Raw genomic sequence first — 14,412 nt, forward strand, 5'->3', positions numbered from 1 at the left:
GAAAACAAACAAACAAAAACAAAAAAGCAAAACAAGTCAAAAAAAAAAAAACCCACCAGAGTAAAATTCCAGGAACTCTAAGCAGCCTGGACTTTGCAGTTTTTTTTTTAATATTTATTTATTTATTATGTATACAGTATTCTATCTGTGTGTATGCCTGCAGGCCGGAAGAGGGCACCAGACCTCATTACAGATGGTTGTGAGCCACCATGTGGTTGCTGGGAATTGAACTCAGGACCTTTGGAAGAGCAGGCAATGCTCTCAACCACTGAGCCATCTCTCCAGCCCCGGACTTTGCAGTTTCTGTTCATGATTTATGTTATTGTGTGTACAGTGAACGTGCAAGCATGTATATGCATGTGAAGGCCGTAAGTGTGTGTTGCACATCCGCTGGAGCTATTGTTACATGCGGGTGTGAGCCACCTGACACAGGTACTGAGAGTCAAACTCCTGTCTTCTGTTCTTTGCTGGAGCCATCTCCCCAAGCCCCAGGCTTTGTTGCTTTCCGTACCGAGCTGTCATTCAAGCTTCTTGAAGTCCCAATAAAAATCTTGGCCCTTTCAAGTACACTAGAGGAGGTGCAGTTAATGAGCACAATACCACATAGTGTTTTCCCAAGGTCAATCTTGCTGGGCCTCTGTAATTATCTCAATTTTCCATATGGAAACAGGCACAAAGACAACCTGCCCGAAAGCCGCAGTAGGATTTGAAATCACCTCACACTGCTGAGAGCACCCGGAACCCCAGAGTGTCTTCCTCACTATTCACTTCTCAGGCTTTTCCGAACAATACACGTTCATATTTAACACTTTCTAAAGGACTGTAAACGCAAAGGGACTTAATGAAGCACGTCACACTTTGGACTTGGCTCTTAACTTGCTTCGCTCTCTTTCTGACAAAATGCTGATTCGGCTAGTTTAGCCCTACCCAATCTCACAGGCCTGCTTCTGAGGTTTAATGTTCCTATGTTCGTATTTATGGATTTCAGAGTTGTACAAAAGTTTTTATGAGAAAGTACATGCAATCTCACAAGCTAAATAGTCAAATTCATAAGAAGATAAGCTTTTCCGTTCAGAAGACACACCGGCTTAATCCAACTCGAGGGTCTGAAAGGAGAGAGGACCTTGCAAGAACCCAGAGTTGTGGGGGTCCCAAGCCTAGGGGAGCACTCTGCCTGTGTCCGGCCAGGGAGGGACTGCTACCTGGGCAAGACGGGGGCTGCCCCTTTCCCTGTGCCCTCCTCCGGCCCCGCACTTCCTGCCTCCTGCATCCTAATCCGTCCCCAGCAACCCAGCATCCTCCCCCATGCAAGCACGGTCCTAGATGGGCCCAGGGCCTGGAGCCTCTGCAAACTCAGGCTTGGGCAGGTCTGCCCGGACGCCCATCCTGCCCGAGAGCAGCGCGTGCCTCCACGGTGCCCGCAGCCCCAGCGCACCGGGCTGGAGGCGGCGCCCGGGGCGGAAGGTTAAGTGAGCGTGCGGGCACGGAGCCCAGGCCCGGCCCACGGGGACACCCGGGCCACGCTGACCTGAAGGTCACCCCAGAGAGGCCCAGCCCGAGATGCTCGCTCACCATTCGGGCGACGTTCGGGGCACACCGCGGGAGGGTGCCTGCTTCCCCGGAGATGGCAGCACCGGCGGACGGGGCCCGCAGGAGGTGACGCGAGCGTGCAAGAAGTCTGAGTGCGCGGTACATGGTGCTCCAGTACGTGGGTGGCAAGCTGAGTCTGAGCCACGCCCCCTGGCTGACGTCAGCGCCCGGCTACTCTCATATCCAATCAAACGCCGAGGCTCAGTTTCTGGGGCGGGACTAGAAATGGCTGGCCAATAACAGCAGAGGAGGCGGGTTGACTTCCCTGGACTGGTTGAAGTCCTCAGGAAGGAATGATGGGAAAAGAGACGCGGCGGGAGCGCCCGTCTTTGGCGATGCTTTCTGTGCGGCTGCTAGGAGGCGGCTTTTCTAGCTGGGGACGCCGGTGGCACTGGGTCCGAGAAGTAGCTTAGAAAGAATGTAATACCAAGTTATTATTTATCGTGCAACCACCCATGATGTGGATCTCTTTCTTTCAAATCCCACCTTCCTAGAAGTTTTAGAAAGTGCCGCGAACTTTAGACAATTCGTTGTCCCACCGCTTAAGGTTGCTTTTTACTGTCATTTCGGAGTCTGTCGATTTTCTTTCCTTTTGTTTTTTTTTTCTTTTCTTTTTTCTTTTCGAGACAAGGTTTCTCTCTGTAGTTTTGGAGCCTGCTCTGGCACTAGCTCTTGTAAACCCGGGTGGTCTCGAACTTACAGAGATCCACCCACAGAGGAAAATTGCCAGCCAGTGGTGGTACAAACCTTTAATCCCTGCTGTCTTTTAACATGTGCTCTAATACAGCTTTTTAATGTGTTCACAGTCTTTAGGATTTTCTTCTTGGTTGTTGATTAATAATGTATACACTTTCAGGCTAAGCATATTGATTTAATGATGACAAGTGATAGAAAATTGCATCTGAGCCATCATTTTAACCATTTTTAATCTCTTCTTTTAGCTTTCTATTGCAGGACCAGAGGGCAGTTAAGGAGAAAGTGGTTCGGGGTATGGTGGCTCTAATTTATAATCCAAGCATTCTAGAAGCCACTGTAGGAAGGTGTTGAATTCAAGGACAGCCCAGGCTTCGTAGTGAGCCTGCCAGGAACCTGCATGGTAGCACTGAACTGCAATCCCAACCCTTCAGAATGGGGGTAGGAAGTACAGTAGTTCGGGGCCACCACTCTTGGCTACCCAGTAAGTTTGAGGCCAATCTGGGATACAGGACTGTAGGGCCTGGGGCCAACACTTGTTCCTGGGGTTCATCTTGAGGACAGTTTCTGGTCAGCCAGCTAAAACATTCTGTTTGTTCCTGTGCTCCCTCTGCCCCGCCTGGTGATTAGCTGTAGGGCATTGTTTACTCCATCTTTGGTGTGGTTATTTCCCACCTGCCTGGGCAGAAATCCTTGTGCAGCAGCTAGGTATATAAGGATTTCCCCAAGGTTAAATAAATGGCATTCAGCTGATCATTTTTCTAAATGACCCAGGTCTCTTTGTGTGTATACTGCCATGTGCATGCCTCCTCACAAATACATGTCATTTTAAAATACAGATGCATCTTTTTTAAGAGAAGAGAACTCCATTGATCAAGCAAATATGAACAAGCCAGAGCAAGATGTGTTGGAACTCCAGGGGCAAAGACAAGAAACCAGGAACTTTCAGGGAAGACCATAGTAAGCTCCGTAACAAGAATCCGAAATACCTCAAGATTTCAGAACATGGCAACAATATGGCAATGAAAAGTGACAGGCCAGAGCTACGTGACCAAATGCAGATGGATCTCAAGAAACATTACACTGAGAAACAGAACTAAGCTACACAGCAAAACAGGGCTGAGGATTTATAGTCAGTGGAAGCTAGAGCACTTAGCGTGTGCGAGGCCCTAGGTTCAACTCCCGTGGTGAAACTTGCATGCATGTACACGGGCGCTCACGTGTCCACACACACCCACACACTCACACTCCCAATTTGTGTTCACTTATAGTAAAGTTTAAAAAGATACAAAATTAGACCATTTGTAGGATACCTGTATGATGGTATAGATGCTACAACCAGAAACAGGCAGAAGATGGTGTTGGCACAAGGCTCACTGTGGGAGAGAGCGAGGGGCCTGGGCCAGCAGACTTCAGGAAAGCAGGCAATGTTTTCCTTCTGGAATCCCGTGATTGGCACATGCTGTGCAGGAAGCTGTCACACTTACGTGTGTGCTTAAGTACTTCACATATTTGTGTAATAGACCTTAATTTTTAAAAAGCTTCTCTAAAGATCCATTGTTTTTCTATGTTGAAACTGAGGGACTCTTGAGTGACACCTTGTTACTTGGAAGAAAATAAATGGGGTGGAAAGATGTGTGACTTTGCTAACATTTATATTGAAAGAGAAAGGTGGGAAAGTGAGGTCAAGTGAGAAAGTAGAGAAGGAAGAAAGGAGGGGAGGAGAGGAAAAACGAAAAGGTGGGGATGGACACGACATGCAGGGGGCTTGGATAGGGTAATCCACACAGCAAAATTATTGCTAGATGTTTGCCTCTGGGCAAAAAAAAACTTGGCTCCCAGAGAGACAGAATTCATAGAAGAATTGCCCTTCCCTCTGCACCCTTGTTATTTCTTTAACTTCATATCATGTGTTATAGATAGTACCTACTGTAAGTGCTCTTTTCTAGTGTTTCTAACATACTCACCCAGAGGGGGCGCTGTCGACTGGTGTTTCCTTCCAGTCTCTACCCAAGGAAATGACCCTCTGAATTCTTTGCATTCTGCCCAGAAATTGGAAAGAAAGAAATCTTCATTTACGCTTTCATTTTACTTCATACCACAATACATCCCAGAAAAGAAACACAACTCATGAATAGCACCCCCTGCAACCAAGAACTATACATCTCAAAAGTCCAAAGAGTGATCAGATACCCTAACAACAGACAAGAGCCTAGAGATGCAATGAGCTCACCATCTTGTCCGTGGCAAGACACAAACTAGATTCTAAAATCCAGTGCTAAAACAACAACAACAAAGAGCACATGTGGTCAGTCGGGTCCATGTCCACAGATCCTGCTCAGGAAACGAAGACAGTCGAATGTGCTTCCCAGCAGAGATGGCTTACGACCACCAGCCCACAAGGACCTTTCAGTACAGATGTTTGGTTTGTCCCAGCATCAAGGATAAGTATGAATCCAGGTCATCTCAAGTGGAAGATGCTTGGAAACCTCAGACAAGTTTCATTCATAACCATATTTCGAATGAAAACGAAACTAACACATGCAGTAGAAAAAGAAGAAGAAAAACTCCAAGACTGCTATTTAAAAAAAAAAAAAAGAGAGAGAGAGAGTCTTGTACATGACTGAGGTTTTTCAAATTTTGGTTGTCGCAATGGCTTGTCTCTGAGGGCAGAGCTGATTGGACTTTGGGCTTCTAGCAAGTTAAACACTATTGAAGGAAGTGAGCTTTGTCCTAACCCTGCTGCTGGCTGGCTTGCAAAGGCTCTGGACCTCTGGCAATAAAAAGATCACAAAACAGCAGCATGTAGGACAGAGAGTTCCAACCTGGACAGAGGTGTTCAGGTAACTATGGCCTCATCTGATACTGGAGGACCAAGAGTGGCTGTTATCGGCGGTGGTTTGGTAAGACCGTCCAGGCGTGTATTGCTCTTTGGGTGATTTTTATTAATATTATTATCCCACTAATGACTGTTTACCATGTGTAGGTTATTGATTCTAACCTATGCTGATGATGACATTGCTTTTTATTACAATTATTAACATGATAATTGCTGATATTGCCACGTATGCACACTATGTCTATCTGCCCTTCTACCCTCTAACTTCCCTCAGATCTCCTTCTTAGTCTCACATTTTTAGGCTTTCTTCCCCCCCTCCTCTGTGTGTGTGTGATTCCGTAAGTGATAGAGAATATTCAGTACTTGTCTTTATATATTTATATTATTTAATTTTATCCTGATGTCCTCGAAATCCACACTTTTTTTTATCAAAATCACCTAATATATATTCTTGTTTTAAAACAACGGGATTTTCTTTCTTCTCTATGGCTAAATTCTCCTCCATTGTATATGAGTACCATAGTCTGTTCGTCAGCTGAGAGCCCTCTCGGCAATTAATCTGATAACAGCATTTGTTTTCAATTGTTCTTTCTGGGAAAGATATTTTATATCCACTAAGTATGAGGGTGTCTGTTTTCTTTTGTTATTTTGGTTTAGTAGTTCCTTGAATAAAATTGAACTTGATTTTGCTCCCAGGCATGGCTATGTGTCTGAGGCCGTTTAATAAAAACATTTTGGCCCACTCTGGCTAATAAAATAACTGAGTACTCTCTGATGAGAAGGAAAGGGTCAAGGCATAGGAAATGAGTAGGTTTTTAAAACCTGTCAAATACTCACTAACTATCCAGATAAATGAGAAATAACGCATGTGCTCACCCATATTACTTGGCAGTTCCAGTGTAACAGGATGGCGAGAAAGCTCCTTACTTCTTAGCCCAGCAGGTGAGGCCACAGGGCTGTCACTGAGACCTAGCAAGATGTGAGATGGTGTTGATATTTTGCCCTCAAGGGGAGGAAGGAGTGTGAATGTGTGCCACATTTGTACAATCAAAGTTAGCTCGCTCTCAAAAAAAAAAAAACCTATATATTTTTCCTCTCAGTAGAACTCTGATAGAATAAAAACATTCCAATTAGTGAAGCTATCACACACAGTGGCTCCTTAAAAACAGAACTCTCTACACTCCAGCTACACTACTTCCCAGCTTATACCTAAAATAATCAAGTCAGCTCTCTGTAGAGAAGCCAGCATGCCTCTGTGTACTGCTACAATACTCCCAGCAGCTAGGCTACAGAGTCGGCCTAGCTACCCTCCGGAAAATGAGTGGCTAGGGAAAATGTCACACACACACATATTCTTCCGCAAAAAAAAAAAAAAAAAAAAAAAAAAAAAAAAAAAAAAAAAAAAAAAAAAAGGATATGACACATCCTTTAATATATCTGATTCTACATTTTAAGTGCCTAGAAATGAGCAGGTTGGGTTGCCCACATCCTAGGAGTTGATGGACTGAGGCAGGGGAGGAGAGACAGAAGCCTATGTGGGACACAGTAAGATCCTGTGTCTCAACAAAGGCAAGCAAAACCAAGCATTAAGGAGATCAGCACATTCTGTGATTGTCAGCCAGGCTTCAGGTCAGGACTTGCTCTAACTCCTTCCTATCAAATTGTTGAACAAAATGAGAACGTATGTATCCCTGCCCGTGGTCTTAAAATATTAAGATATGGATTAAGGAGTCAACATCCTAGGGAAGAGAAAGGCAACTAAAAAAAAAAAAAAAAAAAAAAAAAAAAAAAAAAAAAAAAAAAAAAGAACACAAGACAGCCGGGAGCTTCAAGAATTGTGCAAGCAGGGCAATGCTTGCAGGGGTCTTGTAGTAGGGTCAAGGACAGCCGTCAGACAAGATAGGACCAGACACCTCCATGAGTTGCAACACTGACACGGACAACACCTTCAGCATCTTAGAGGATCAGGGAAGAAGGCTGTGTTTAACTCAAAGTTGAATAGCGCTTGAAAGCCTTGGGGAGATTTTAGGAAGAAGATAAAGTGTGATTCGGAAGATCCTTCATGCTGGGCACGGTAAAGCATGCTGGTACTCAACACCGGGAGGCTGAGGAAGGATGCAAAGTTCCAGGCAAGTCTGAGCTTTATCACCAGTAAACGGACATCCCTGGGCTTTTTATGCAGAACATTTAGGGAAATTAGGAGGAACAAGATCAGTTAGAAAACTGCTGTATCTGTGAATTACTCAAGGGTAGCAGCAAGGATGGCTCTGTAAGCCCCTCAGAAATCCAAGTGGGGAGGGAACAAACCCACATACGATTGTAGACGATGTAAAAGTGTGCCCGTTTTCTGTGGATTTCTCCCCGAATAACACTCGAGCTCTTCTTCTGCCGTGAAATCGCTTTCTACACATGCCCTCGAGCTACTCAGCTGTCATGGCTGAGTTTGTCTCTGACAGCTCTTTCCAAACTCAGAACGTTGTTGATGCTAAATTGGTTTCAAGGGTTAAGAGCTGCTCAGTGACCCAGAGATCTTTCTACACCACAGCCATTCTGAAGTAAGCCTAGTGAGTGTGCACAGCCCAGAGGCACAGGAGTGTCTGCCGCTAGCCAGCAGCTCAGACAACCCTACTCTCTTCAGTGTCTTCTGTTTCTACTTCCCTCAGTTTCTTCCTCTTGGGTTAAAACCAAATCCTCAGTGTTAAACTCAACTCTTCTGCCTCATTTTTTTTTTTTTTTTTTTTTTTTTTTTTTTTTTTTGCACTCCTCATACAGACATCTCTACATTATTCTCCACCTGGTCCTTTCTACTGCCAAAATCAGGGCACTCGGAACTTTCACTTCTGAAAGAAACATCCCTGGTGCACAGAACCCAGCAAAACTCGTGCAATCTTGGGTCAGGTCTTTATAATGTGTCGTTTGGGTCAAGTCTATCATTTCTGCAGATGCTTCTGATATGTACATGTAAAGAACTTGTTGTTAGCCCTCCTTGGTGCTTCTGTTTTAATAAGACTAAAACAAGTCTCCATTTTTTTTTTACTGATAGTTTAAAATATTTTTTGCGAAGAAATGAATTTCTTTGGTTACATTTTCATGATCTGTATTTCTTTATACTTTTTTTCTGCTCATCCTTTACAGGGTTCCCTCCCTGACCTTCCTCCTTGCCTCTTGCTGGCTCCCCTTCTCCCTGCAGAGAGCTCCCCTTCTGTTTTTATGGCATACATATGCATCCCATTAATCCTGCTGGCCCCTCCCTCCTTTCTGACCTCTTCCTCTCTTCACAGTTCCTGTTTTACCTTCATGCCCCCTCCACACATATTTAAATCTGTCTTTTATGTCTGAGCGGAAACAAGCTGTCTGTCTTTACAATCTGGTGTACTCCACGCAACAAAATCACAAAATCATCCCCAGCTCTGTCTGTTCTCCTGTAATAATTTCATTTTTCTTTACAACTAAATAAAATTTCATTGTGTACATATACCATATTGTACTTTCTTTTGTAGTTTTTCTTTTATTTAGTTCTTTGACAGTTTCGTGGTATAAAATGCATTACCACTTTCTTGCTCCTCCCCACCCTTGCTACTCTCTCGTACCCACCTCCCTCCCCTAGACCTGTCTCCCAGATTCCTGACTTTGGTTTTGTGACCCAGTTAGTTTAACCAGGCTCCTCTGTGTCACCATTCGGGTCCCTGCCCATCTTTAGGCTCTGAGATTTCTCTCTATCATTCCATTCCTAGGCTATCTTACCACGGGTGGGGTAGACTTTGATAGGCTATGGGAGTATATCTTCCTTTGTTCAGGGACCAGGGGACACTTTTGATGTTTCTGTGAATCTTCCTCCCTTTTTTGAGGCTCTGGTTTCATCAAAGAAGTTTTACCTCTTGCGGCCTCTGTCTGTATCTCTCTAATAGTCTTTGGTGGGTTTCTGAAGTACTTCACAGAACCCAGTCTTACTTCCGTGCCAGAATTTACTCCTCACACTTCATCCCCGCCCCCATCTCCACTTACTGCTGTAGGCTCTTGGTGCAGAGCTTTGAAACAGAGGCAGAATCAGTTCACCAATGTCCATGCCCCTATGGGAAGCCTGCTCTTCCAGGGTCACCCTCCTTTCTGTGGTCAGGAACCCAGCTGTGTCTTACCAGAGCTATGAGAGTCTCAGAGTGGTTTGCACCTCACATTTCTGTATCTTTTTGTCTTCTTCGTCACTTCGCCACCTAACAGCTGAAGATGGCGCAGATGGTTACTCCAAATTATGTGCTTTCTAGAGAAGGAGAGAAGGGCGAACACACTCAGAGCGTGAAGCCTGCATCCCTAGCCATGGAAGCAGCCTCTGCAGCTGAACTTACATGCCTAGGTTTTCATCTTAGCGTCATCTGAACCTCGCTTACACAGACTGAGATCCTCATAGTCTTTGATACACCGTTGTGACTGAACTTGAAGAAGGCACGCGTAGTTACCACTTTTGTTGTTGTTGTTGTTGCTAGTTTATTGTTAATAATAAGCTCACAAGCTCACCTGCAACAAGAGAACTAATATATTCCAGTGACTTCGGCTGACTTCTTCCTTACCCACTAGAACACTGCCATGGGTATTTTCTTTCTAATTAATATTTTTTATCATATCCATACCATATGATCATATATGTGTTAATAAGTATAAATACACACACACATACCCATGGCTCTGTCTCTATTATCCTTTTTGTAAGAATGTCACACAGTACGAATCATCTGTACCTCACTCTTCCCTTATACTTTTGTGTAAATACACCAGAATTCTCTTGTTCATTCCTTTGTAGTGGCCATTTGGGGATGCTAGTAGAGTATTTTCTTATTTATTTGATTATGAAAAGATCTTCTCTAAGTATTCTAACATGTGTCCACTCATTTGCAGAAAAAAAAAAGCCAAACCTACATCTTCAACTATACCACTTAATCTTGAACTAATGTGATTATTTTGTTCTTTTCTTTCACATTATTGGGGAATGAATTTAGAACTCTGCACATGCTAGGCAAAGGTAGTATTCCCAGTCACCCGTTGACACTGAGGCAGACTGGTCCTAAGTTGGGCATGCAGGTCTTGAACTCAAGAACCTCCAGCCTCGGCTGGATTATAGAAATGCACGATCAGCCTAGATTATGTCACAGATTTTACCTCTGGTCCTTTTACAACTAAGTCAATATAATGAATGATCTAATATATCCATCCATACACAATAGTGCATTTTCCAACAAAATGTCCATGTATGTACAGCACCAGATGAAGACATGAAAAGGATGGTTTTGATTTCTAGGTTGGAGCGCTGAACGCGTGCTTTCTAGCAAAGAGGAATTTTCAAGTTGATGTGTATGAAGCTAGGGAAGGTAAGTGGGCAATGGAAAATGGGGGAAGTTTCCCACTGTTTGATCTATGTCTTTGGGTTTTCTGAAAGATTGTAATAAAAGAAATTTAAGATATAAGAACTATTAGAACACTTTTAAAACATCGGTGATCTAAATTTAATTGACTACTAATTTACACCTGGTATTTTCTTTAAATGAGTCAACGAGTCTTATTTAAATATGACTCTGAATTAAACAATTGCTCAAATTCAGGGATTTCTCGCTCCTTCCCCACATTTGAGGAAGTGTGCAACACAGAGTCTGTTTCCTGTTTTTAGATATTCGAGTGGCTAAGTCAACACGTGGAAGAAGCATTAACTTGGCCCTTTCTTATAGAGGACGGCAGGCCTTGAAGGCCATAGGTCTGGAAGACCAGGTACATTGTTGATGCAGTTTTTGTCCTTTAAAAAAAGTGTGTGTGTGTATGTGTGAGTGTGTGTGTGCTGTAGACCTATGTGTTCACATATGTGTTGGGTGAACATGCCCACACTAGTGCCCACAAATGCCAAAGGAACGTGTTGGGTGCCCTCTCTGCCCTTCTTTACCTTACCCTCTTGGGCTCTTGGAAAACAGGGTCTTTCACTGACCATTGATTTTTGTCACTGGGATCCAAATGCAGGTCCTCATGCCTGCATAGCGAGTTCTCTTGCTCACTAAGCCATTGCTATAGCCCCCACATTTGATTTTCAACAATCCCATGGCATTGATTTTTATCCTGATATGAAATGTCACTTTATACCAATGTCCTGCATATGAAAATTCATTCAGCAAAGGCTTGGGAAATTCCAGATTTGACAGGCCAGTGGACCCTTAACACATGATGGGTCTGTTGACTTGAGGACTGGGGGTGCAAAGTCACAGACGTGACAACTCGATCCTATCTGGTATCATGTCTCACACCGGGATCTTACAGGAAGGTGGAGCTCTGGTTGGATGGGTAGAGATGTTCTAGGTTCCTTTCAGGTGCTATGATGAAACACTGATCAAAGAAAATTAGGAGAGGGAAAGGTTCGCTTCATCCTACAGGTTAGAGTCCATCCTTGACAAAAGACAGAAGGAACTGGGGGTAGGCCTGCTTGCTATCATATGTGACTTTGCCTCCACCACGAAGTCACGGCCAAGGAAATACAGCAGAAACCACAGAGGATTGCATTTTCTCCTCATGATGACCCTTCCCATGGTCAGAAGAAAAGCACTTAGCCCCCACCTCAGTACCTCTAACTCCTAGCCACTCCCCAGTCTGGGATATCTGATTTAAACCAGATAAACATTCGCTATTTTTCCAAATTAAAAAAAAAAAAAAACACTAACATACTCAGGAGCAAAGTATTCACTGAGTGACTGACTGCTCAACCACATCAGGCTTCCTGAGTCCCTTTAAAGATTTAACCTTAAAAATCACATTTAAATTCACATCTATTTAATTCTCGTGGTGGTCTGTCACAGCAATGGAAATGGTTATTTCTGGCTCTTCTCAGGTCGTTTCCAAAGGAGTGCCCATGAGAGCGAGAATGATCCACTCCCTCTCAGGAAAGAAGTCTGCAATTCCCTATGGGAACAGTTCTCAGGTAGGTTTCCACTGGAGGCAGTGGATTAATTATCAATTCTAACCGAGTCCAGTGCCTGCAGCATGCCCCTTGCTCGTTAGCCCCTCCTTTAACTCAGATACCTCCAGCCTCAGTCTAGATGCCAGGAACACATGTACTAGTTAGATAGCTAGTTCATAGATGCTCTAACCAGGGTTCGGTCAATAATGCCCATTGACCTCCTATTGATCTCATGATGAGGCCACTTCTTGTTCTGCATGTGGCTCCTGCTGCCCAGCTGTGTGGGGTGCCCTCTGCCTCCTTTTCAATTAGAGAAAATTACCATGTTATTTGTTGTTGAGTATCATGTACAAAGACAGTACTGCGCTGCAGTTGTCTTCCCCCAAATGACCCTCTTGCCCTGGATTTGCTTATAATAGAATGTACAGAATGAGCCAGAAGCGCTTTTGGTATTTCATAATTCCTCAAACAACAGAGGCCAGATGTCGTATTTGAAAGCAAATCCATTATCCTGCCCTGTGTTTTTCTTGTCTTTTACATACCAACATTCAATAGCTGGGAGAAAAAAAAAATTGTATTTACATCTAATTATACCCTTTGAGTTTATTTCTTGGAGAGAGACTAAAGGTCCCAAATATCCATCAACACGAGGGTAATTCCCAGACTGCTTTATTTTTATGGAGTCATGCCTTATGAAGCGCAGAGCCCAAGTAAGGTTCACATTCTTCTGAAGGACCAGGGGCAGCCATCTGGTTCACGGGGAAGAGACATCAATAGACCAGGGTGACAGAAGCATCACTGTGTGGTATGGATGGGAAACAGAAGAGCGGCTTGGAGAAATGGGGAAGCTGTAGCTCACAAACAGGCTACAGAGCACGTAGAATTTGAAAAACTTGGTAGAAATTTTAAATCAATTGGAAAACAATCTAATAGAATGGAGGAAAGCTGGACAAGACCTCATTTTGAAGACTTTGATCTGAAATGCAAAGTGCAATTCAGAAGTTTGATGGAGAGGGCCTGTAAGTTCACTCTAGCATAGCGTCATCTTGAGAGCTATTGAGCTTGAACCCAGCTACCACGCTTTGTAGAAGAGGAACAGCCTGCAGACTTACATGAGATGCACCAAGAAGGTGTACCAGTTTTCTTCTCAGGGCTGTGACGGGGAAGCCTGGGCAGCACTGCCTGCCACCCCATTGCTCTCTGTCTCGGTGGTACGTGTTCTTTTGGATTACCATGGAACATACTAAGGTGGCTGAGCTGTCCAACCAAGTTCACTCCAGAGCCTTGGCCAATCATGTCCATGGACAGAAGAAGGTAGAGCTGAAATACTGGGTGGAAAGAGTGACTGGGACCAGCGGCTATGATGCTTTCTTCAGCTGTTATGGTGGGGACTGACCCCCCCCCCCAGGAGGGAGCAGGTGTGTGGGGGAGTTCCGATTTTGGAGCCTTGGCTACAATAGGAAGGAAGTGGTCCCTCTCCCACCACCACTGCTATTTCTCGATTCTTACGAACTGGGTGGATGCTAAGTTTACAGCCACCCTCTTCTTCAGTTTCTGCATGAGTGCACTGACATCTTTGTGTTTTAGTCCAACACAAAGTCTACTTTGCCCTTTAAGAGCTATATTGCGTTGTTTTGAACCATACAGCTGCTCTGCCTGAGGAAGTACAGGCATCCTTGTGACCCCCAAGATTTCTTCACGTCTTCAAAGAGTCCACCTTCTTTTGACCTCTGCAGCCTCTTAGTGCCCGGATCACTCTCACGCAGTATTAGCTGGCTACCACCAAGATCCAGACCCAGTCTCCACTCATAAAACTTCTAAAATCAGCTTGTATTGGAGCTGGGAAGAGGACTCGTTACTTGTTGTGTAGCCACGAGGCCCTGTGTTCAAATCCCCAGCATTCAATCTGGAGAATGGCTCAGCAGTTATGAGCACTTGTTACTGTTCTAGAGGACCTGAGTTCAGTTCCCAGCACCCACACTGGGGAGCTCACACCCACTTGTAACTCCGGCTTCAGGGAATCCAGCACCCTCTTCTGAACTCCATGGTGCCTATATTTACTCATATGAACACATACATGCACATAAATACAATTAAATCCTCAATGACCCGGCACCCACATAACAAGCCAGTCTTAGGCACACCTGTAATCTCTCTATTAGCAGTGCTGTGGGATGCAGAGACAGGAGGATCACCAGGTCTTGCTGGCTGCCAGCATAGCTCTGGGTTCAGTGAGAGACCCTGTCCCAGAGGAAGAAGGCACACACACACACACACACACACACACACACACACACACATTGAGAGAGAGAGAGAGAGAGAGAGAGAGAGAGAGAGAGAGAGAGAGAGAGAGAGAGAGAGAGAG

The 14,412-nt window shown here is 44.4% G+C and overlaps 1 protein-coding gene across 2 annotated transcripts in view; it reads left to right on the forward strand.

Annotated features, from left to right (window-relative positions):
* The first annotated feature begins 5,019 nt into the window (after positions 1–5,019).
* The window catches only part of Kmo (kynurenine 3-monooxygenase), a 33,404-nt gene continuing 24,011 nt past the window's right edge, over positions 5,020–14,412 (forward strand). Inside the window, exons 1-4 of one of the 2 annotated variants that reach the window (XM_050142890.1) lie at positions 5,020–5,186; positions 10,413–10,482; positions 10,779–10,876; positions 11,979–12,068. In XM_050142890.1, coding sequence (XP_049998847.1) covers positions 5,133–5,186; positions 10,413–10,482; positions 10,779–10,876; positions 11,979–12,068 — 312 coding nt within the window. In that variant the 5' untranslated portion in view covers positions 5,020–5,132. The remainder of the gene's footprint in view (positions 5,187–10,412; positions 10,483–10,778; positions 10,877–11,978; positions 12,069–14,412) is intronic. The other variant, XM_050142891.1, reaches the window with a different exon arrangement.

This window comes from Alexandromys fortis, unplaced genomic scaffold (genome assembly GCF_014885135.2).
Source record: "Alexandromys fortis isolate MF-2015 unplaced genomic scaffold, M_Fortis_MF-2015_v1.1 scaffold_51, whole genome shotgun sequence".
In the NCBI taxonomy this organism is placed as follows: Eukaryota; Metazoa; Chordata; class Mammalia; order Rodentia; family Cricetidae; genus Alexandromys; species Alexandromys fortis.